General features: G+C 41.2%; 1 protein-coding gene across 3 annotated transcripts in view; it reads left to right on the top strand.

Moving 5' to 3' along the window:
* nt5c2a (5'-nucleotidase, cytosolic IIa) overlaps window positions 1-23,578 on the top strand; it is a 36,020-nt gene extending 12,442 nt beyond the window's left edge. For 2 of the 3 annotated variants that reach the window (XM_031304691.2, XM_035992139.1), the window contains 16 exons: window positions 2,968-3,041; window positions 7,627-7,744; window positions 7,860-7,955; window positions 9,394-9,485; window positions 11,294-11,351; window positions 11,623-11,716; window positions 11,821-11,874; window positions 12,059-12,142; window positions 13,760-13,801; window positions 13,971-14,078; window positions 14,220-14,286; window positions 15,237-15,407; window positions 16,463-16,514; window positions 16,759-16,819; window positions 20,268-20,444; window positions 21,282-23,578. In XM_031304691.2, coding sequence (XP_031160551.1) covers window positions 2,968-3,041; window positions 7,627-7,744; window positions 7,860-7,955; window positions 9,394-9,485; window positions 11,294-11,351; window positions 11,623-11,716; window positions 11,821-11,874; window positions 12,059-12,142; window positions 13,760-13,801; window positions 13,971-14,078; window positions 14,220-14,286; window positions 15,237-15,407; window positions 16,463-16,514; window positions 16,759-16,819; window positions 20,268-20,444; window positions 21,282-21,530 — 1,597 coding nt within the window. In that variant the 3' untranslated portion in view covers window positions 21,531-23,578. Of the gene's footprint in view, window positions 1-2,967; window positions 3,042-7,626; window positions 7,745-7,859; window positions 7,956-9,393; window positions 9,486-11,293; window positions 11,352-11,622; window positions 11,717-11,820; window positions 11,875-12,058; window positions 12,143-13,759; window positions 13,802-13,970; window positions 14,079-14,219; window positions 14,287-15,236; window positions 15,408-16,462; window positions 16,515-16,758; window positions 16,820-20,267; window positions 20,445-21,281 lie in introns of those variants that run through there. The other variant, XM_035992140.1, reaches the window with a different exon arrangement.
* The last annotated feature ends 2,062 nt before the right edge of the window (window positions 23,579-25,640 follow it).

Here is a 25,640-nt window from a genome sequence, read left to right as displayed (position 1 = left end):
AAAATGTCAGAAAACGGTGAAAAATGTGGATCAGTGTTTCGCAAAAAGCCCAAGATGACGTCCTCAAATGTCTTGTTTTGTCCACAACTCAAAGATATTCAGTTTACTGTCACAGAGGAGAGAAGAAACTAGAAGATATTCACATTTAACAAGCTAGAATCAAAGAATTTTTACTTTTGTCTTAAAAAAATTACTCAAACAGACTAATCGATCATCAAAATAGTTGGCGATTAATTTGAAAGTTGACAACTAATTGATTAATCAATTAATCGTTGCAGCTCTACTGTGAACATAATCAGCAGAAATCACATGAGCTTCACCATTTGAAGGGTAACAGTAGGCTATTGGCAGGGATAAGAGGTTTGTATTTCAAATGTACTGATCACTATAAATAACCAGTAGGATTGCATGTCTGTTGGTGTTGTTGTTGTTGTGTTTTATTGAAGTGACTCATGGTAGTCTTACTCAAACACAGTCTGCCATGCACCAAAACCTGACCTCAAGGAAGTGTTGCTCAGTCAGTGCTGCTCTTTAGTTTCTCCTGTAGCTCTTAAATGTTCCACCAGACTGACTCGCCTGCTATTCGCTTTAAGTTAGAAGTGTGCTGTATGAAGCCTATGCAGTGCGGCATTTACATATACATTTACATTTACAATACTTATATATATATATATATATATATATATATATATATATATATATATATATTTTTATATATTTATTTATTTATATATATTTTTATATATTTATTTATTTATTTATTTTCAAGTCACCAACCGTTATGGTATAAGTCGAATTTCATTGAACAAACCACCCAATGAAAACAGTATTTTTTCAAAAATAAAAAACTCAAAATGCACTGTTCCAAATTATTATGCACAACAGAGTTTCAAAGCATTTTATAAGTTGTAAAGAACTGAAAATGGTCATTTGCTGAATTTGCAGCATTAGGAGGTCATATTTACTGAAATCAAAAGCTATTTCAATCAAACACATCTTAACAGGGCAGGTTACATGAAGAGATTTGTGGCTGATTCAGAGCACACACGGGTTCGTGCAGATAAAGGCATAATGAGGAAGGTTTCTGCCAGACAAATTCATCAGATTAAGAGAGCAGCTGCTAAAACGCCATTACAAAGCAGCAAACAGGTATTTGAAGCTGCAGGTGCCTCTGGAGTCCCGCGAACCTCAAGGTGTAGGATCCTCCAGAGGCTTGCAGTTGTGCATAAACCTTCTGTTCTGCCACCCCTAACCAATGCTCACAAGCAGAAACGGTTGCAGTGGGGCCAGAAATACATGAAGACTCGTTTTCAAACAGTCTTGTTTACTGATGAGTGCCGTGCAACCATGGATGGTCCAGATGGACGGAGTAGTGGATGGTTGGTGGATGGCCACCATGTCCCAATAAGGCTGCAACGTCAGCAAGGAGGAGTCATGTTTTGGGCCGGAATCATGGGGAGAGAGCAGGTAGGCCCCTTTAGGGTCCCTGAAGGTGTGAAAATGACCTTGGCAAAGTATGTAGAGTTTCTGACTGACCACTTTCTTCCATGGTACAAAAAGAACCGTGCCTTCCGTAGAAAAATCATCTTCATGCATGACAATGCACCATCTCATGCTGCAAAGAATACCTCTGTGTCATTGGCTGCTATGGGCATAAAAGGAGAGAAACTCATGGTGTGGCCCCCATCCTCCCCTGATCTCAACCCTAGTGAGAACCTTTGGAGCATCCTCAAGCAAAAGCTCTATGAGGGTGGGAGGCAGTTTGCATCAAAACAGCAGCTCTGGGGGGCTAGTCTGATATCCTGCAAAGAAATTCAAGCAGAAACTCTCCATAAACTCACAAGTTCAATGGATGCAGGAATTGTGAAGGTAATATCAAAGAAGGGGTCCTATGTTAAAGGTCCCATGGCATGAAAATTTCACTTTGTGAGGTTTTTTAACATAATATGCGTTCCCCCAGCCTGTCTGTGGTCCCCCAGTGGCTAGAAATGGTGATAGGTGTAAACCGAGCCCTGGGTACCCTGCTCTGCCTTTGAGAAAATGAAAGCTCAGATGGGCTGATCTGGAATCTTCCCTTTATGATGTCATAAGGAGAAAGGTTACCTCCCCTTTCTCTGCTTTGCCCGCCCAGAGAATTTGGCCCACCCATGAGAAAGAGAGAGACATCATGGCTTTCAAACGAGCAAAGTGGCAGTTGGTCAAGGCCACACCCCCACCCTCCACCTCAATAGCATTTAAAGCTACAGACACAGAAATGGCACATACTAATGAAAGCTCATTGTGGGACTGGCTCTAGTGGCTGTAATTCTGCACCAAAGCTGAATTTTGGGAAAGAGACTTCAGATACAGTATTAGGGGACCACTAAGGTCTATATAAAAGAGACTTCAGATACAGTATTAGGGGACCACTAAGGCCTATATAAAAGATACTTCAGATACAGTATTAGGGGACCACTAAGGCCTATATATAAGAGACTTCAGATACAGTATTAGGGGACCACTAAGGTCTATATAAAAGAGACTTCAGATACAGTATTAGGGGACCACTAAGGCCTATATATAAGAGACTTCAGATACAGTATTAGGGGACCACTAAGGTCTATATAAAAGAGACTTCCAATACAGTATTAGGGGACCACTAAGGCCTATATATAAGAGACTTCAGATACAGTATTAGGGGACCACTAAGATCTATATAAAAGCATCCAAAAAGCACCATGTCATGGGACCTTTTAACATGTAACTTGCCCTGTTAAGATGTGTTTGATTGAATTATTTTGAAAAAATACTGTTTTCATTGGGTGGTTTGTTCAATGAAATTCGACTTATCATTTGCATAGACTATTTAGGAAAATCGGTGTAAAATATAATTTGCATAATAATTTGTTTTTTTATTTAATTTAGTGTAATGTGAACTGCCAGCTGTCGTGCATTTATTGACCATACATTTTTCCCCCCCCATTTCAGAGTGTTTGTCAACCGAAGCTTGGCCATGGAGAAGATCAAGTGTTTTGGTTTTGATATGGATTACACTCTGGCGGGTGAGTGCAGTCTAAGCCTTGTGGTATCAGCCTTGATAAACACATAAAGGTCAAAGTGTAGTGCTAGAGCCCACACCAGCTGCATGTTCACTCTCAATGTCCTGGCACTGATTGTCTCACTGATACACTTAAGTGAATAAAAGACAATACATACAGTACATCACAACTCTACAGGCCTATTTGATTCTTTAAGTCCTCACATACTCTCTGCTGGCAATGTTTTTTTCCATTTGTTTTCATGTAAAATTGTAGTAAAATGTATAAATAAAAAACAAAAAACTTAACTGGTTAAACTGGAACAGTACTTGCCAAATTTGCAACCAATGTGGTGCATTGGTTCTAATTTGGAACCACTGTTGTGAGGAACTGAGCCTCAATCTAAAACCACAACCAAAGCGTACCTACCTTGGTAAGCAGGGCTTTGTTTCATTGAGAGTTCTTCTCAGGCTCTGTGCTTCTCAGCCCCCAGGCTTTATCGCTCCCGACCAACCTGACTAAACTGAGCCGTTTTAAAGTTATCAACACCAAACGGTCTATCATCTAATGTGTTTCTATCCATTTGGTGTTTGTAACTTGCCAGCAGCACTACATGCAGGGTTTCCGCGGGGTCTTAAAAAGTCTAGCATTTCAAAATCAAAATGTTAGGCCTTAAAAAGTCTTAAATTCACTGAAGTATTGTGTTTTAGGTCTTCATTCAAATCATTTTAAACGGGTCTTTATTTTACTACGTCCATGAAATGCTACGTCTAATACATGAGACATGCTGCATAACATCAGAAGGATACGTCCCCTTCTAACACAGAAGGCGGCTCAGGTTCTGGTTCAGGCTCTAGTCATCTCACGTCTAGACTACTGCAACTCCTTCCTGATTGGCCTGCCTGCATGTGCCATCCGACCCCTGCAGCTCATTCAGAACGCAGCAGCTCGGCTTGTCTTCAACCTCCCCAAGTTCTCTCACACTACACCGCTCCTCCGCCCTCTTCACTGGTTACCAATTGCGGCCCGCATCCGCTTCAAGACACTAGTACTTACTTCCATTAACAGTCTGATTATTTCACAGAAAATGAAAACCGGCAGCTGATTGGACGAACGCGTCACATGGTTCTTTTTTCTCCGGAAATTCAAAGCCAGACTGTCAAGGCGTCTCGTTCAGAATACGATCTCATATTGTACTAAAATAGTTCACCGAAACGTGTTTCTGAAAACATTTTAAGAGAGAAATAGGCCGTGCAGTTGCTGAATCTGTCTTCATTTCAGATCAACAAAGGTCAGTTTAAAAGATTTTCGTCGAACGTTAATTTCTTATAGTTATAATGCCTCATTTATGTGTAATATGTTCAATAAAAGCATGTCAAAAATTATCTATTTGATTTCTTTATTCAGTGGGAATAGGCTATTCAATGTTTAGGTTCGCAAAGAACCTATTAAAGCACTAAGACAATGGAACAGTATAGCTAACATTCACATTTGAATATTTATCGCAAGTCATATCGTCATCGCAGTATTAAACAATGTTATCGCACATCGCAGCTTTTCCTCATATCGTGCAGCCCTAGTACTTACATACAGGGCCACGAACGGATCAGCACCCGCTTACATCCAGGACATGGTCAAACCATATACCCCAACCCGCCCACTTCGTTCTGCATCAGCCAGGTTGGCTGATGCAGGTTGCTTGCTGCCCCCTCACAGCGAGGGAGAACTAATCACTCAACGAAATCCCGACTGTTCACTGTCCTGGCTCCCAAATGGTGGAACGAGCTCCCCATCGATATCAGGATGGCCGAAAGCCTACACATCTTCCGCCGAAGGCTAAAAACACATCTCTTCCGACTACACCTCGGATAATAAAAAAAAAAAAAATAATTCTTGAACCTGCACTTTCATATGTCTCTTTGTAGCTTTGCTTATTTAAAGCTAATGTATTTTCACTTAATACTTGTTGTCTGGAGTTTGAACCTTCACAGTTGAAAGCACTTAATTGTAAGTCACTTTGGATAAAAGCGTCAGCTAAATGACATGTAAAGTAATGTCTAATGCTCATTTTTTTATTCTGTGGTGTTGTAGTTCTTTCTTTCGCTAGTACAAATATCATTTTACTGTATTACGACCACAAATGAGACCAGCATACTGCTTATATTGCAGCCAATCAGCTTTCGTGTTACTGGCGTGAGTCTCTTTTGGATTGTAAAACGGATTTTATTCTTCAACTATACGTGGAGTGCAAGTTTAGCGATACTGGGCTTGAAAAAAAGATTTATGGCTTAGTTGATGTTGTGATAAAGGTCTTAAATATCATTCATAATGGTCTTAAAATGTCTTAAAAAGTCTTAAATTTGACTTGAAAACCTGCAGAAACCCTGTACATAGCACTGTAGGAAGCACAAAGCTTTCCTTATAGCAGGGGTTTCAAACTACCAGCCCTGGGGCCAGATCCAGCCTGGTAGACATTTTCATAAGGCTTCACAATTGTTAGGAATCTAGTGTTACATGTTGTCTGCAACTCTTTCTTTTCTGTTTTTTTCTTTTTTGTAAATAAATTAAAATTTTAAGCTCACCGGTTAGGACCATAATGCAACACAAGACAACAACTTGTGTATCACTGACCCTGTTTACATGCACATATTTCAGTTTTTTGCCCTAATTCCGAAAAAGACGATATTCCAACTAAGCTGTTTCCATGGCTAAAGTGAATATTCCCATTTACATGTAGCCGTGCAAAATACGATTTTTTTTCAAAGTTTACCAGCGGTGGAGGACTTGTTGGAGCGTGTGAACACAGCGTCCCTCTTTCATTTCTTCAACCAGCTTTTTGAAAAGGTCGGCTCATAGCCAAAAACCTGTTGATATCCAAGTCTCAGATAATGTTTAAAAGTATCTGTGTTTCTCCCTCTTGTCTTCAGCCTGGCAAACAATTGGCTGGTTGGTTTGTGTACAGTAACCATAGCAACGCACAGAGCTGACCATAAGCCGTAAACAGGCAAGAAAACCTCCGATTGAGACGCATATTCCCGAAACGCGCTGTATACACGTCCAAAGAATGCTTCTAATACCGGAATATCCCATGTCTTAATCGGAAAATGCTACATTCCAAAAAAAAGGCCTTATTCCGAATATCCAAACAGAATATGCTGTTTACATGATTCAGAATATTGTGTTGTTCGGAATAATAGTGGAATATCAGTGTGCATGTATCCATACTCACTGAAGAACAGATAACAGAACAAATAGATGTACATAAAAGTAGTCAATACAAATAAAACAAGACAAACTAAACACACAAAAATATAATGATAAAAAACGACAAAAAAATGGGGCAATACATTTAAAAAACTGGAATATTACTTCATATAACATTTCCTTCTTTATAATTTAAAATTCAAACTTAACTTAATTTGATAATTTGTTTCTAACTAACTTTTAGTGTAAAATGACTGGGTTCTTATGGGCACAGTCCTCTGTCCGGTTCACTGGAGCACCCACTGTAACCCAAGCTGCTCCCGTCCAGCTGTGTTTAAGATATTCCTGGCCTGGAGACAGTCAAAATAGTAATTCCACACACAACGATAGGAGGAGGGGGCTGGGGTGGAAACGAGGGTTAGCCGATACCAGTTTTTGCATTCGTCATTATTCATCAATATTCCTAATTTGTATATCAAACCATGTTATACCTCAGGAACAAAGAACTAGTTTTCAGTGGTTATGTGATTGGAACAGAGCAGTTAAGAGGATGATTATATTCATTCGGTTTTTCTTAAAGAGAAAAGTCACCGGAGTTAACATTTCAATCTGCACTTATCCTACTGCTGTCTCATTATTACAAAGATATGTTTACTTTTCTTTCAATTGTTTTTAATTTAGAATACAGAGTTTTTATGTAAATCTAACCTATTGGTTTTGACACATCTGATACCTGAGTCGGCTGTATTTATGAGCTAACAAATGATCTGAGAAGTCATTTTTCCAATCTCCAACATGTATTTTAATGCATCACTCTGTCTAGCTTTAAAGGTCCAATGTGTGGGAATTTCTCTCATCTAGCGTTGAGATCACATATCGCAATCAACTCTCTCGCACCACACAGTTCAAAGTACGTATTACAGCTACGGTAGCCTTCACGATTCAAAAAGCCAAGATACCCATTAGCAGCATTAGCAGCACCTGTGAGTTTATCATGTGACAGCGAAAACGCGAAAGGCGGAGTAGTATGTCCTGTATGTCCCTTACCGGCTAACGTATTTCAAGATGGAGCATGAATATGGAGCGTCTACCCCAGTTCATGCAAATGCGAATGTAATATTTCAAGCCAAAAGGAATACTTGGAATTGATGGTGGTGGTAAATATTCATGAAAAAGGACAAGTTTGTGAACGGGCCACACAGATTTTGACAATGAACAACTAAACACGTTACACACAAAAGTTGTAAACACTAAAGATTGCTTTAGAAAGGAAATGTTTTATATGGAAGACATTGCTGCGTGGTGCAGATAAACTCTCTGTATAGTGTTGTTGTAGGGGGGGTCAGAGTGATTTGCGTGTTGTGCACATGAGCCTGTCTTTCTCCCTCCCTGTCTGTCTGTCTAGTGTATAAATCTCCTGAGTATGAGTCGCTGGGCTTCGACTTGACGGTGGAGCGCCTGGTGTCCATCGGATATCCACAAGAGCTGCTCAACTTTGTCTACGACCCCTCCTTCCCCACCAGGCTGGTTCACAAAGCCCTGCCTTTTTTATTTTATTTTTTTTAAATCAATCAAGTGCGCTTTGTGCTTTCTGTCTCTGACTGTCTGCCTTTACTCGCCTGTCTTCATTCTTCTCAGAGGTCTGGTGTTTGATGCGATGTATGGCAACCTGCTCAAAGTGGATGCATACGGGAACATCCTGGTGTGTGTACACGGATTCAACTTCTTGAGGGGGTGAGGTCCACTACTCGCACTGAGCTGTAAACATAGTCTACCACATCAAATCTTCCTCCATTCCACCCACAACGCTATTCTTTAAATGAATCGTAAACGAGACTAGACGTCTACAGCCGCACGACAGCATGTTAACATGCTCACAAGGACAATGTTAACAAGCTGATGTTAAGCAGGTATAATATTGACACCATGTTCACCATCTTACTTTACCTGAATAGTTATAAACACACAAGTTCAGCTGAGGCTGGGATAATGTCATTAGCTTTCCATGTATTTGGTAATAAAACAAAGTATTGGACCAATTGAAACTTTGACCTAATGGTAATCCATCCAATAGATGTTGAGATACTGCATTAAAAAAAAGTATCGCAATATTTTATTTAGCAATACTATATAGATTTTCAAAAACGCAATATTGAATTTTTTTTTTTTTTTAAGTTTACGTGTAAAAATATTCATGTAAGGCAGTTGTTTATGTTGTGTTTAAACCCCCTACCGCTAGATGGCTATGCTGAGACACACCACTAGTGTCCTTGCCTAACAGTGCCTAACAGTACCTAACAGTGCCTAACAGTACCTAACAGTGCCTAGCAGTGCCTGACTTTTTGCTAGAAGCTAACAATGTAGCTATGGCTGTACTTTGTCCTACTTTAGCATATAAACATTAGCTCACTAAGAACCTGGGAACCACAATCCCAAACTGGCAGTTTGATTTTCTGTGTACTGAATTGTTTACCTAAAGTAAACTTGACTTTGACTTTTATGCACATCATGTCTTTTTTTAAATATTAGTTTTTCTAAAATTATATTTAAAAAAAAATCCCAATATATCGTCTTACACACAGTATCGAAATATATTGCAATATATTGAATCGTGACCCATGTATCGTGATACGTATGGTATCGCCAGATTCTTGCCAATATACAGCCCTATCATGAATGTCTGTACAAGATTCCATGGCAGTCCATTCAGTAGTTCTTAAGATAACCTTGTTTGTGGAGTTAACTATTGGGAAAGTCTAAAGGTTTGAAACATTGGATACTGCCTAACCATAGTTCTGTACCCTTACATATGAGTGTGGTTTTGCTCAATTGCAGATATAAAGATGTCGAGGCATATGGCTTATCGGTAGTCATTAAAAAAAATCGAAGTAAGCATTTGATGGACTTAATTTAAATGTACTGAATAAGTTGACACTGAGCAGTGTCTTCATGAGCAGATCCCTGCGTTGTTGGTATATCATGTTTTTATAGCACATGCATGCAACAAGCACAGCGGTGACAAGACATTTCTGCCCACTGCAGAGGGAATTAATAGAAACGCAATGTCATGCAAAAACTGATCTCTGTGTTGTATGTATAATAGGTCATGTCTCCTGGTTCTTCCTCACTTGTTACCCTCCTGTCTGTTTGTATCTGTGCTCACTCTACACAGACCTGACATCAGAGAGCTGTACCCCAACAAGTTTATTCAGCGTGGAGACACGGACCGCTTCTACATCCTCAACACACTCTTCAACCTGCCTGGTAAGAAAGAAAAAACCCATCAACATAACTACAACACAACCTTTAGTAATCTTAGAATTAAGTATTAAAACACAATAAAGTCATCAATGTAAGATTTTGAGGTATTTAAAGGGGAACTATGCAGTTTTTTAGCTTAATTTACCTTAACTGAACAGCTTCAGAGTCATTGGAATGGTTATATGACTGTTTTCGGGTTGAATGGTGGTCGTCTCGCTTCCCCCTAGCGCCTGTGAGCGGAAAAACCACCCTTGCAACTTTCGGCCGACAAGCCACCGGCCTCAGCGTCAGGAATTGTCGCGTGATATCAGGTCTCGCGATGTCACGAATTGCTTCACGGCACTGCACACGTACGCCCATTCAGGAAATGGCTAGCTTTAAAAACAAGGGAGCGATGGAGTTTTTCACACTATCGTCATGGCTGAAAAGAAAAAGAAGCAGAAAGCTAGGAAAGCATTGTCGGAGGAACAGAGAAAGAGGAAACGGCAGACTGACCGAGCGAGGAGTCAGACACGAGTAAACATAGGAGCTGCCAAATATCTATTCTGAAGCTATAGGAGAAGCTCTATAGAGAAACCTGCGAGAAAACAGCAAAGAAATGGCCAAAACTGCATAGCGCCCCTTTCATGTACTCAAGATGCATCAGCTGAGCATTATTAGGCCTGCCATTTTTTTACCATTAGGCTTGAGGCATCATTTTTGATCTGGTTTGTGATCATTTGTTTGAATGATCACTAAGTGCATAATTTAGTCTACAAAACAATAGTTTTGTAATAAAATAATAATGAGCCATGTTGCCAGAGCTCAAAGGGATTTAAATTGCTTAAAGTGCCCATATTATGAAAAAATCACTTTTTCTGGGATTTGGGGTGTTCTTTTGTGTCTCTGGTGCTTCCACACACATACAAACTTTGAAAAAAATCCATCCATGCTGTTTAGAGTGAGATACAGTTTCTGAATGTGTCCTGCCTTCAGTCTCTGGGTGAGCTGTTCAAAATCGGCACGGCTTGTGACGTCACAAGCCGAAACGAGCAGGCTAACCGCAACCATTAGCTCGTAGCGTTAGCATGCTAATGCTAGCATGCTAACGCTAGCATGCTACCTCGTTCTCAGTAGCAAAGCACTGCTACAACACACACAAGTTCACCATAATCTACAAAAGAACTACTTCCATGTGCGCCCTCATTTAGAAGTCTCCCAGCTAATCCTGCCTTGTAACTGACCGAAGTTGTAGAAACAGCCTTTCTTTTACTGTCTATGGAGCTAGCTAGCTGACATGATCTACATCTGAGCTACTGGGCATGTGCAGTGCAATCAAAGATAGTACAGAAGAAGAAGAAGAAAAGAGGTCTCACTCTGTAGCTAAAACAGAGACCAGCTGAAAAGAGGATCTGCAGCAGTGAGAGAGAGCACTGCAGTACAACAAAAATATGGTGTTTTTTGAAAATTAAACCATGTAAACCTATTCTGGTACAACCTTAAAATACAATTATGAACCTGAAAATGAGCATAATATGGCTGCTTTAATTTATCTAAAACCCTCAAAGTAATTTCATTAACAATCATTTGGAATACAGAAAAGTAAGAAGGTATTTTGGAGAAGGTGGAGCTAGTAAAAAGTACACATTATTATCATGGAATTATTTGGTGGATTTAAACAGTATATACTGTAAGTCCAACTGAAATATACACACACACACACACACACACACACACACACACACACACACGCTATGCCAGACTATATTTAGGTCTGCAGTCAGTCTCACTAATTCTAGTGTTATTTCTTCTTATTTCTGATTTCTCCTTAGAAACCTACCTCTTTGCTTGCCTGGTTGATTTCTTCAGTAACTGCTCCAGATACACAAGGTACTGCATACTCACGGCTACATACTGAATACTGGCTGTCTCTGGGAAGCGAAGCTTGCTGGAATCATGAGTGACATTCTGAATAAGAGCCGGTTTAATGTCTATCATGTTCAGAGTTTCAGTGGAATTTCAGTATCCCATGATGCTCTCAAAGCTCTTTTAGAAGCTTCTCTGTCTGAACAAGAAGGTGGTTCTGGGTGAAAACACTGCGTCCTCAGAACTCCATGTTACGCAGAATCTAATGCTGACCTGATTTGAACTGTCTCTGTAGTTGTGACGCTGGCTTCAAAGACGGCGACCTTTTCATGTCCTATAAGAGCATGTTCCAGGATGTCCGAGACAGCGTGGACTGGGTTCATTTAAAGGTAGGGTCATTTGCTTATCTACATGCAACCTGTTCCAGTAAGTCGTCTCCTGCACTCACTCAGTCCAGTCGCAGTCATCACTCCACTGTTATTTATTTTCACAGGGGTCCTTAAAAGAAAAAACTGTTGAAAACCTGGAGAAGTATGTGGTAAAGGATGTAAGTATGCATAATAAGGTCTGCTTCTAAATGCACACCAAGTTATATACCAACTTGGACTTTATAGTTGGAATGAAAAGTTCCGTATTACTCCGTAGTAGTAAAACAGTACATTTGAGCTCAGTCTCATCTTTTTTGCTGTTCAGTTTTTCTGCGTGGTTGATTCTGTTTTTCCTCCACCAAGCCGAAGCTTCCTCTTCTCCTCAGTCGCATGAATGAAGTAGCCAAAGTGTTTCTGGCCACTAACAGTGACTATAAATACACAGAGGTGAGCAGACAGTTTACAGTCAGATATCTTAATGAATGCTTAAAGGAACACGCCGACTTATTGGGACTTTGTCTTATTCCCCGTATTATAGCTGTAATCGGGCCTTAAAAGTTCGGCCCGACAAGGCCCGAGCCCAACAGAATTCGGCCCGAGCCCGACAAGTACATTTTGATTGACAGATTTTTAAAAGCCCGAACCCGTTTACAGCCCGACTGTACAAAAGGCCGTCTATCAGCAGTGATTAGAGTGCATGTCGGAAAATAGCGCCGACACGCTCTTCACGCTGCGAGCGGGCACACGCACCACTCGGCGGAAAAGGGAGAGAAAGAAAAAAGAGACTGCGCCGCACGCACACAGCTCTTTTGTCTTCCGTCAAGAATGAGTAATTTATACATTTTTTAACATCATTTATTCATGACTAACGGAGGCTATAGGCCACATGGAAGTTGGAACAAAGAAATAAAATAAGTCCTCCAGAAGCCAGCCTCCGTTTCACCTCCTCAGCATCCATTTTCACGCTAATCGAAACGCTTCACCTGACCGCTCGTTTACTGCGCAACTTGGAGCGCAAGCCTGAGCCCGGCCCGAGCCCGTGTAACATGATAGAAATGAAGACCGAACCCGTCGGGTCCCGTCGGGTTCGGGCAAAGATCTTCAGCTCTACCCCGTATCCCCCAGAGTTAGATAAGTCCATACATACCCTTCTCATCTCCGTGCGTGTTGTAACTCTGTCTGACGCCCCCACCACTAGCCTAGCTTAGCACAGATCCTGGAGGTAACCGGCTCCATCTAGCCTACTGCTCCCAATAAGTGACAAAATAACGCCAGCATTTTCCTATTTACATGTTGTGATTTGTATAGTCACAGCGTGTACAAATAACAAGGTCACATGACACACAGCCATCTTCTACCTGTATACATACTGGGAACTATATTCTCAGAAGGCGAAGCACTGCTACTTCTGCTACTTGGGCGGAGTGATTATTACTCCAACTCTGAGCGAACTCCAGGCAAACTCTCTGCTCCTCACCACGGGGCTTCTCAGGTGCTGCGAGCAAATCACTCCGCCCAAGTAGCAGAAGTAGCAGTGCTTCACCTTCTGAGAATATAGTTCCCAGTATGTATACGGTTAGAAGATGGCTGTGTGTCATGTGACCTTGTTATGTGTACACGCTGTGACTATACAAATCACAACCTGTAAATAGGAACATGTTGGCGTTATTTTGTCACTTATTGGGAGCAGTAGGCTAGATGGAGCCGGTTACCTCCAGGATCTGTGCTAAGCTAGGCTAGATGGAGCCAGTTACCTCCAGGATCTGTGCTAAGCTAGGCTAGCGGTTGGTGCATCAGACAGAGTTACAACACGCACGGAGATGAGAAGGGTATGTATGGACTTATCTAACTCTGGGGGACACGGTGAATAAGACAAAGTCCCAATAAGTTGGCGTGTTCCTTTAAAGCAAACCAGAACCTACTGTCCCATAATGTACTAATTAATTTTGACAGTTGCCTAATGAAGTAATAATGCCAGGTGTTGTTAATGATGGAGTATAGTTTCCCTTTTTCCGTTTGTTCTGGGACAACATGTTAAAAAACCCCTCTCCTGTCTTCTTACAGAAAATTATGACCTACCTGTTTGACTTTGCCCACGGCCCAAAGGTAACACTGCTGATTTAATTACATTTGTGTTGTCAGGAATCTCAATAGATTTGAATTGAACCACCTTGCTCAGAAATATCTGGAACAGATACTGTGTGGTGTCATGATAGGTTATCCAGGAGAGAAAAATAAGCGTGTGTGTGTGTGTGTGTGTGTGTGTGTGTTGTAGCCGGGCACACCTCACCGGCCCTGGAAGTCCTACTTTGACCTGATCCTGGTGGACGCCCGCAAGCCTGTGTTCTTTGGAGAGGGAACAGTGCTGCGGCAGGTTGACACTGTAAGTGTGTACTATAAGAGCCTGCACGGACATTATACCACTAAAATAAAACTAAAATATCAAACCGCAATTTTGTTTTTTAGCTGTAAAGATAAATAAATATTGTATACGAGTGTGTGACTCAGTGCTGGTTTCTTTTAGACCACAGGTCGGCTGAAGATCGGCACATACACTGGACCTCTGCAGCACGGCATTGTTTACTCAGGAGGTAAATAAGGAACCTTCCTAACACTGGTCGAGTCCCTCGACAAGTGATTTAATGTCTGTTACTAATGTACAACCACATTGCGCATTGTAAAGTTATTTTATGAATGAAATAGACATATAACATACCTGAGGGCCAATACGGGACGTTTTTAATAATTTACAATCCCATAATGTCTCCATCTGTTGAAAGCCCGACCGAGATTGACTCTGTCTTTCACTCTCCCTTTCAGCTTTTAGTTGTGTATAGCATCAGCTATAACTACAGCAGATAACTTCTAAAATAAAATAAAAATACAATTAGGCCTATATAAAGAAATTTCCTGCTACCTTTTACCTGGCTGGATACACTAACACAGGCTATTCCGGTGTTCAGCTGAAATCTGTGACCCTTCAGAATGTGTGACTGTAGCGCCGTCTACCTGCTGTAAATCATGTAAAAATAGCGTTCTTTTCACTGTAAGTCTCGTTTGCTGTTACAGGTCATTTATGATCATCGGATGAAAAATTACAGTTTCAGAAACATTTAAAAGTTATTATATAGTCACTTTAACCAATTAATTACAGTACATGATTTTAGGCCCAGCTTAAACGGTTGTTCACAGAGTAAACAAAGTCAAATGTTCTGATGCTGGTAAAGGTTTGTTTACAACAGGACTATATTACATTTGCACTCCTGATGAGAATGCCCCAAATGTATCTATATATTTCATATGGTCAAAAACAAGAGTCATAGATTTGTGACTGTGCTTATGAAACTACAAGTCAACATCCATTGAATAAAAGACCTGATGTGCTGACTCATAGAAACACTTGTCAAGCTGAAGTGTGGGCAGCATGTAACACAGTGTGGGGTAGAATCTCTGCTATAATTGCAACTTCATACAAAACCCATCATTGATGGTTTTCATAGTATGAAAAAACATTCCTAAAATGCCATGTTTGTACTCCCAGGTTCTTCAGACATTGTGTGTGACTTGCTGGGTGCTAAAGGAAAGGACATCATCTACATTGGAGACCACATTTTCGGTGACATCCTCAAATCCAAGAAGCGCCAGGGCTGGAGGACGTTCTTGGTGATACCTGAGCTGGCCCAGGAGTTGCATGTGTGGACTGACAAGAGCTGTGAGACATATACACACTCATGCATACATGCACATCTAGCTTGTTCGCAGTTCCATTATACAGTGTTATTAAGCAGCACTGAAACTTAAAGTGCTCATATTATGCTCATTTTCAGGTTCATAATTGTATTTAGAGATTATATCACAATAGGTTTACATGGTTTAATTTCCAAAAACGCCATATTTGTGTTGTACTGCACATTGCTGCAGCTCCTCTTTTCACCCTGTGTGTTGAGCTCTCTGTTTTAGCTACAGAGTGAGACATCTCACTTCTGTTCCATCTTTGTTGGGAGTCGCACATGCTCAGTACCTGGGTAAGGACTACTAGCCAGTCAGAAGCAGAGTATGAGGGCGAGCCCTGACAGTACCTAGGTAAGGACTACTAGCCAGTCAGAAGCAGAGTATGAGGGCGAGCCCTGACAGTACCTAGGTAAGGACTACTAGCCAGTCAGAAGCAGAGTATGAGGACGTGCCATGCTAGCAGCTAGGCGAGCATTATAACGTGTGTTCCAAAGTGACCACGTTTGTCTCTGAAGTAAAGGCTGGACTACAATAGAGCTGTTTGGAGCAGTTTGTGAACAGTGTTTTCTGTTGGAGATGGTAAGTCCCTTTGGGGGGGACTTTGGGCTTTTTCACTTTGTAAACCTATAACGTGCATAAAAAAGATATATAACACAATAAAGGAAAGGGAAAAAGCCAAAAAGTATAATATGAGCACTTTAAGGATTGGGGTGATGTCGCCTGTTGTTCACTGTTACTTAATAAACAATGTACTGTATATATTAGTTTTATTAGGGGATTAGGACATTATACTCATACCAAGCATGACAGAAAATGTGACTAGTCTATTTTTTGTTTATTTTCCAGTGGTCTATGTATCATAACAATGTGACCATGGAATAATTCACTAAAGCTCAGATCTGTGCTAGGCCCACAAAAGAAAGTTAAACGACTGATTTAAGAAAAGAAAGATTAGAGTATTGTTTTGGGATTTTCTGGTTATTAAAGATTTAGGCCATTATAACTATACTAATGCAAGTTGTTTGGTTTTTTTAGCCATATTTGAGGAACTTCAGTCGCTGGAATGCTTCCTCGCTGAGCTTTACAAGTAAGTTCCTTTTTGTTAGGTCAACTGTTTTTTGTGTTTTGCAATGTATTCTTTCAAAAAAGTTGTTTTTTTGTGTCTGTTTTTTTTTTTTTTTTTCAACCTGTGTCTAAGTGATTGATGGGATCAACAATCTTTGACATTGGTCCAGTATTAAGCGAGATCGCTGCTGTCGGCATGATGTGGAAACCACATTTGAAATAGAGCTGGGCTCACAGATCACAGCACACTTGTGTTTTGTCCTCAGGCACCTGGACAGCAGCAGCAATGAGAGGCCTGACATCAGCTCACTGCAGAGACGCATTAAGGTACAACTTCCTCCAACAAACCCATTGCTTCCTCCTGTCTTTCACTTAAATAGAGCATCACTCAAGTGGAGTCCACTATAAGTCAACCAGATTTTGAAGGATAAAGGTCTTTTCAGACGGTAAGCGGCAATTCGCCTGCGTAGCCGCTTGGGTCTCACTGCGCTCCTTGTGTGAATAGACAGGCAGACAAGCACTTTGTGTTTAAACGCCAGGATATGGAAAAGGCTTCTGTACACTACTCTACTCCTCCCGGTACAACAGTATTTTCCTAGCTTAGGTTAAACAATACCTGATGCATACAGTCTTGCACTGATGCTCTGCCTGTTTATATATTGATAACCAACCATTTGCTCTTATAAAAATGCTTGTGGTATATGTATTTTTTTAAATTAACCATTAGCCTGACAAGTCAGCACAAACACAATATTTAGTCTTGAAGAGCTGAGGTGAAACGATTTGTGAGAGGATAGTACCTGGTACTATTTTTGGTACCACCTCAGTCAAGGTTCGGAGTGAGCTGAGCTGATACTAAAAGGAAGAATTAAAACTAGGGTTGGGTACAGAAACCCGGTGCCAGTATGGCCTTAGCATGTCACCGACTGTCGTTTTGGGCTCTTGTTTTTGGTTAAGTCGAGTATCGTTTTAGCACCGATATCAGAAAAAATCCAAACCAGACTGACTACTGATTGGTCAGAGAGAATCGTCACTTGCATGACACGGGACATCCTGCGCACACCCGCCATTTTAAAATAGCCAAGATACCTTCAATGGCGGTCCGGGTATCATTGGATAATCATGAATCATCAAAAAAATGCTTATTTGTTTTTCCTTAACCTTTTCTGGTGTCAAAAAAACGAGGAAACAATCAATAAAGGCCCATTTTTTGTTATTGTCAATTCCTATCATTGTCCTTTTTAGATTGAAGAATGGAAAAGTCTGTGTACACTTCGTTATATCGTTTGAAACCCAAATCACGTGCTCTTTTTTTATGTGTTATTATTAATTATATTTTCAGTGCTGATTGGGGACAGACTGTAGAACAGTGGACACACAGGAAGGCAACATAAAAGTAGGCCTGTGTAACACGTTATTATAGTTGCACACACCTATATTAATGCGTTCTTTCTGATCCCACCCCATGGCCAGAGCAACAAAATCACCCACCATGGCGCCCAGATAACTCAGTTGGTAGAACAGGCGCCCATATATAGGGAGGTTTAGTCCTCCACGCAGCGGGCCCGGGTTTGACTCCAACCTGCGGCCCTTTGCTGCATGTCATTCCCCCCTCTCTCTCCCCTTTCATGTCTTCATCTGTCTTGTCAAATAAAGGCCTAAAAATGCCCCAAAAAATTATCTTTAAAAAAAACAAAAAAAACATGCAATCATGTAAATTCAACACTGTTCTGCACCCAACCACTTATCATGTGTAGGCGGCTTTAGTAGTCTATATCCACGATGTTCCACCTCTGGGATTGCTCCGTTGCCGACGAAAATTCCCCCGGATTTCACTCATGTAGGCCGGATGTCCGTTGCCTTGGGCTTCCTTTGTGTTGGCGTTCTAACCTCCGGTGGATTTGTGAGGACTATGGTTAACTGCTCCTCAGATCTCTGCAGGGTAAATCCAGACAGCTAGCTAGACTATCTGTCCAATCTGAGTTTTCTGTTGCACGACTAAAACTACTTTTGAACGTACACGTTCCACCAAAACAAGTCCCTTCCTGAGACTATTTAAGGCACCGTGGCTCCGTCCGGACAAATTAGCGCCACCCAGGACAATTGTGATTGGTTTAAAGAAATGCCAATAAACCAGAGCACGTTTTACTCCCATCCCAGAATGCTGTGTGGACTAGTCAGACCCTCCTCCGCAGCGCTGTGGAAGAATGTGTAAAAACCCAAATGAGACTTTCTTGAATTTAGTTTTCTCGTTTTAAGGTTGGAAAAAACAAACGGATCATGTGATTTTGTTTTCTGTTTTTTTTCTTTAAACATATATATAAATGTTTTTGGCCACGTTAGTTTTATTCTGATCTTCAGCGATGTACTTGAGTCGTTGGAAGTGCTGGCAGCTAAAGTGTTCAACAGCTTGTGACACAGCCAGTCCCTCTATTAGGTCCTCGGGCTTCCATCATCCTTCGTTAAAACAATCAGGTCCTTCTTCTGGGAAGACTGTACAATACATTTGAACATTTACTTGGCCAGGAGATACTCTATGGAGTCACGTCAGAGGCTGGGGCCACGGGTCCTCGTGGTCTCCCCGCAGCTAATCACGTTGCTCTGACCTTTTCAAGAAGGTTATCCACGGACATTAAACCACTCCAACATCAAACTCGGAACATATAAGGCGGCCATTGTATGGCTGGCCCCAGGAATAGATGGCCTCATCTTGCAGACGTCATATGACCACGCTGCAACACTCTTTTGAGTGTCCACAGCCAGATTTCTGCATCATGCTACAAAATGATTTATTAATCAACACAGCAGGCAGTACAGGCAAGCAGAGACAGTTAAATATACTCAGCCTAACTCTAGCAGTCTTGAAGGAAGTGACCACAGATCAATACAAATGTATTTATCCCTGTAATGGCAATATAGTATGCCCATGCACAGTTCTTAAAGCAGCCATATTATGCACATTTTCAGGTTCATAATTGTATTTTAAGGTTGTACCAGAATAGGTTTACATGGTTTAATTTTCAAAAAACACCATATTTGTGTTGTACTGCACCGCTCTCTCTCACTGCTGCAGATCCTCTTTTCAGCTGGTCTCTGTTTTAGCTACAGAGTGAGACCTCTTTTCTTCTTCTTCTTCTGTACTATCTTTGATTGCACTGCACATGCCCAGTAGCTCAGATGTAGATCATGTCAGCTAGCTAGCTCCATAGACAGTAAAAGAAAGGCTGTTTCTACAACTTCGGTCAGTTACAAGGCAGGATTAGCTGGGAGACTTCTAAATGAGGGCGCACATGGAAGTAGTTCTTTTGTAGATTATGGTGAACTTGTGTGTGTTGTAGCAGTGCTTTGCTACTGAGAACGAGGTAGCATGCTAGCGTTAGCATGCTAGTGTTAGCATGCTAGCATTAGCGTTAGCATGCTAACGCTACGAGCTGATGGTTGCGGTTAGCCTGCTCGTTTCGGCTTGTGACGTCACAAGCCGTGCCGATTTTGAACAGCTCACCCAGAGTCTGAAGGCAGGACACATTCAGAAACTGTATCTCACTCTAAACAGCATGGATGGATTTTTTTCAAAGTTTGTATGTGTGTGGAAGCACCAGAGACACAACATAACACCCCAAATCCCAGAGAAAGTGTTTTTTTCATAATATGGGCACTTTAACAGCGGTTCCACTCCCAGTAGAAATGAAAGATTTTTCCTGCATAGAAATGTTTTGTCTGCTGCAAAAAAGACTTCCATAATGAACTATCAGGCATGTCCTTGTGTCCTTTCCAGAAAGTGACCCATGACATGGACATGTGCTACGGCATGACGGGAAGTCTGTTTCGCAGCGGGTCCCGACAGACACTGTTTGCCTCCCAAGTGATGCGCTACGCGGACCTGTATGCCGCCTCCTTCATCAACCTGCTCTACTACCCCTTCAGCTATCTGTTCAGAGCTGCACATGTGCAGGTGAGGTTCACTCACACTTCTCAGTTTGTGTCTGTCACATGCACTTTTTCAGTCCCTCCAGGATTCCTTTTTTTGAGATTGTTGCGGCCCAAAATGCCTGATTTTGCGGGAGCTTTTGTAAAAAAAATTGCGATAAAAGTTGCAGTGTCTTTTGTATTTTTGTTGCAATGAAGTTGCGAGAGACGGTGAAAGTTGCAAAAACTTTTTTTTGTATAGTTGTATAGAGTTTTCCTAGTAACCTTACCAAAAAAGGCTCAGGAGGCTGTAAATGTTGGTATAATATGAAAATGGCTGGTGGATTTAAGACAAAAAATAACAAATTTATTGAACGAATCAAATTTGAACATATGTATCAGTGGCTTGTTGATCTTTACATTGTTAGTTAATTTCCTATCCTGGGCTGGGACACACATTCATACGGTTTAATAAAGTACTTATTGGACTTTAACTTATCATTGCACTTACAATAACGAGCATAGCTGTCCTCAATTTAGGTCATCGTGTCGTCTCATCTCCGGTTTTTCCTGCACCCACCGTGTGTGTGTGTGTGTGTGTGTGTGTGTGTGTGTGTGTGTGTGTGTGTGTTGTGTGTGTTGTGTGTGTGTGTGTGTGTGTGTGCGCGTGCGTCTGTCGCGGGGGGAACCGAGCAGCAGCCCCGCCCGCTGCAGAGAGCCGACAACGGAAAAGTTGCGGTGATTGGTCAAAATTGAGAGTCGCACCAAATTCACGGTGACTGGTTGAATTTGAATTGTTGCGATCGCGACGTTGCAAAATCCTGGAGGGACTGCTTTATGTACTTTTTGACTGATGGCATTACATTGAACCCCCCCCCACCAGATGCCTCATGAGTCAACAGTGGAGCACGCCCAAGTCCACATCATTGACACCGAGTCGCCGCTGGCCACACGAAACCGCCACGACGTCGACCTCAAGGAAATGGAGTGCAAACGGCACCAGCTGACTCGATCCATCAGCGAAATCCAGCCCCCCCACTTCTTCCCTCAACCTCCACAGGAGATCACTCACTGTCATGATGAAGATGATGATGAGGAGGAAGAAGAGGAGGAGGAGGAGGAGGAGGAGTAGAAGAGGGAAGAAGAGCAGAGAGGTCTGCAGATGACGCTTGCTGTCACATCCGATACATCCTGTTTCCACGAGTCTGGTCTCCAAACTGTTTGCTCATGAAAACACACACATGACCTACTACCATATGCGAGACAGGATTTTTGGATTTCTACGAGTATTTGGTGGCTGATCCGCAGCGATAAAACAAAGAAAGAAAAGAAAGGTGGGGGGGGGGGGGGGTATGCAGTAAGTGCATATCTTTACTATTCATAGCCTGTTTTCTCCACGTGAAACAACAACTTTGGTCCGTGTTGCAAATGCAACAAAAGGTTCCAGGTGACTCCTCCTCCCCCTGGTTTCCCCTCAGCCCGTGGATTGCACTCTCATTGGCTGTAGCTCCAACATCTCCAGATTTTTAGCCTGCTAGACACAGCGAGGCACCAGCAGTGTGTTAACCACAGCTGCTGAAACTAGACTCAGTGGTAAAACGGTTCTACTCCATAAGAGTATATGTTTATAATGCCTGTGAGGTGAGGTGGATATCACATGCTAACATCTCATGATACCAGCTTAGAGAAACGTCACCTACTTATTTACCCAGTAATTCTTCTTTTTACTGTGTTGTAAAATAGGACCACAATTCCCAAAGCTCACCCTGAAGTCCTTACTCTTATATAAGTCTGCATTACATGTTTTAAAAAAGTAATGTAGATATTACACCCTGCACCACAGTTACTGCCTTATTCATCTCGCTTTGAGTTGATACAGTGAGTGTGAATGAGAATTATTGTTATTTTGAACATGAATGTTGAGTTGTTTTCATGGTCACAGGTGAAAGGTATGGAAGCCCATGTCTGCCAGACGACAATCGCAACACTGGCAGGTTCAAATGATAAGACAACAAGTCAGTGTTTTCGACTTGCAACATTTTAAATTGCAGTCGACATTATGAGACCCTAAGACTTAATTAAGGAGAAGTCCAATCTTTGACTTGATCCGATTGACTTGACAAAATGTGTAAATATGAAATTAGAAAGTCACAATTTTGAAGACTCATAATTTAGAATTACATTTTTTATTTTTTTTAAGTGAACAGTTAAAATGTTAACTAAGTCAAATTTGAGATAAAAATGTGTAGTTGAGTGAGATTTGTCCAAATTTTGACTCCCGAAGTTTTGACTTATTACCTCACAATTATTATTCAAAATGATGATTAACTCGCTGTCATAATGTTAGATTTTTACCGTGTTTGTGTTGTCATTGGCGGTAATGGTCCTCCATAAAAGGTGAATCTGCTGCTGATCACGACTGCTGTGTCTGCTGTAAACGTGCTGTTACTGTAATGTGTGTGTAAGTCAACGTGATGAGGGTACAATAGTGTATTTTAGTGCTGAGTGTTATTTCATGTTTTTGTTATTTTTTAAAAGACCTGTGATTTAAGAGGACCTGTTTCTCCAAAAAAAAGTCTGATCTGCTGTAGTGATCACAAAGTATTGATCCTTAGATGAGGTGGAACATGGCCTCATCTCTCTGGTTCACAGAAAGTGAATGTGTGATCCTACTGTTTTTGTGTTTTAGTCTCACACAAGAAGTCGCTGATTACATTTGCTAAAGCGGCCTCATCCTGTTTGGACTGAAGAGACATATTTTGACTTGTTTAAATGTCCTGTTGACCATTAGTTGTTTGACCTTTTTCAGCCCCAGGTTGCACCTTGGGATGCTTATCGTGTTATTTGAGGTTTCAGAGCAAGCAGCGCCAATGATTTAAATGTCTCACTGTTTAATATCCGAGTCATTTCAGAACTGTTGAGCATGCCTGTGTTTGCTGTCAGCTTTGAAGCCTAACTTAGACTGTAATAATCAGACATACAAATGCAAAGTGAACCAAATGAATGTATTTTTCATTTTTTACCAGCGGTAGTTAATGCATGGGTTGAAGTTGTATTTTTGTTTCTCGTTTTAATTGAAATGTTGCCTTTGTTGTAAAGAATGTTGAAAGCAGCGATTCTGCAGTTAAGATGGTTTAAGTGATGACTGATGTTTGTAATAAATTTTCTGATCTGATATTGTAAGGCAAGGCAGCTTTATTTGTGTAGCACATTTGTGCAGTATAAGAAATTAACAATTATTTAAAGAAAGGCAACATCAAAAAGAAAGGTCTTCAGCCTTGATTTAAAAGAACTGAGAGTTGCAGCAGACCTGCAGTTTTCTGGAAGTTTATTCCAGATATGTGGAGCATAAAAACTGAATGCTGCTTCCCCCTGTTTAGTTCTGACTCTGGGGTCAGAAAGCAGACCTGTCCCAAACCACCTGAGAGGTCTGGGTGGTTCATACTGTAGTAGCAGATCAGAAATGTATTTTGGCTCTAAACCTGGAGCAGCAGCGTTCTGAATCAGCTGCAGCTGTCTGATTGATTTTTTTAGGTAGACCTGTAAAGACACCGTTACAGTAGTCAAGTCATTACTGTACATTGTAGCCAAATTTGGATTTCTTTGGGTCAAAGTTATTCACAATTCCTATATTCTGTCTAACCTTTAGATTTGCAAGTAATTATTGCTGACAGGATTTCTTCCAGCCCAAAGCTGCCACTAACTAACAGGCCTGCTGGTATCTCATGTGTCACCAACTTCCACAACTTGGCACCGCTGTGTGTTCTGTTATCGGCTCAGTCACATCACACAGAACGGCTATCTGCCATCACAGATCCTGTTCTTTCTCAACCTTAAAAACAAACATCTGACCAGAGCTTTTCGTGTCTGCTCACTTTTTTTTTTTGTGACTCTCTAATTTATCCTCTTTTATATTGCAGTCACAATAACAACAGGGTTTCCGCGGGGTCTTAAAAAGTCTGAAAAAAGTCTTAAATCCCTTGAAGTATTGTGTTCTAGGTCTTAAAGGTCCCATGGCATGAAAATGTCACTTTGAGTTTTTTTAACATTAATATGAGTTCCCCCAGCCTGCCTATGGGCCCCCAGTGGCTAGAAATGGTGATAGGTGTAAACCGAGCCCTGGGTATCCTGCTCTGCCTTTGAGAAAATGAAAGCTCAGATGGGCCGATCTGGAATCTTCCCTTTATGACGTCATAAGGGGAAAGGTTACCTCCCCTTTCTCTGCTTTGCCCGCCCAGAGAACTTGGCCCACCCATGAGAGAGAGAGACATCATGGCTTACAAACGAGCAAAGTGGCAGTTGGTCAAGGCCACACCCCCACCCTCCACCTTGTCCCCCCCTCTCTCCTCCTCAATAGCATTTAAAGCTACAGACACAGAAATGGCACATCCTAAGGAAAGCTCATTGTGGGACTGGCTCTAGTGGCTGTAATTGACCACTAAGGTCTATATAAAAGAGACTTCAGATACAGTATTAGGGGACCACTAAGGTCTATATAAAAGAGACTTCAGATACAGTATTAGGGGACCACTAAGGTCTATATAAAAGAGACTTCAGATACAGTATTAGGGGACCACTAAGGTCTATATAAAAGAGACTTCAGATACAGTATTAGGGGACCACTAAGGCCTATATAAAAGAGACTTCAGATACAGTATTAGAGGACCACTAAGGTCTATATAAAAGAGACTTCAGATACAGTATTAGAGGACCACTAAGGTCTATATAAAAGAGACTTCAGATACAGTATTAGGGGACCACTAAGGCCTATATAAAAGAGACTTCAGATACAGTATTAGGGGACCACTAAGGTCTATATAAAAGAGACTTCAGATACAGTATTAGGGGACCACTAAGGTCTATATAAAAGAGACTTCAGATACAGTATTAGGCGACCACTAAGGTCTATATAAAAGAGACTTCAGATACAGTATTAGGGGACCACTAAGGTCTATATAAAAGAGACTTCAGATACAGTATTAGGGGACCACTAAGGTCTATATAAAAGAGACTTCAGATACAGTATTAGGGGACCACTAAGGCCTATATAAAAGAGACTTCAGATACAGTATTAGGGACCACTAAGGTCTATATAAAAGATACTTCAGATACAGTATTAGGGGACCACTAAGGTCTATATAAAAGAGACTTCAGATACAGTATTAGGGGACCACTAAGGCCTATATAAAAGAGACTTCAGATACAGTATTAGGGGACCACTAAGGCCTATATAAAAGAGACT

This window comes from Sander lucioperca, chromosome 15 (genome assembly GCF_008315115.2).
Source record: "Sander lucioperca isolate FBNREF2018 chromosome 15, SLUC_FBN_1.2, whole genome shotgun sequence".
NCBI lineage: Eukaryota > Metazoa > Chordata > Actinopteri > Perciformes > Percidae > Sander > Sander lucioperca.
This window is presented reverse-complemented; position numbering and strand designations above follow the sequence as displayed.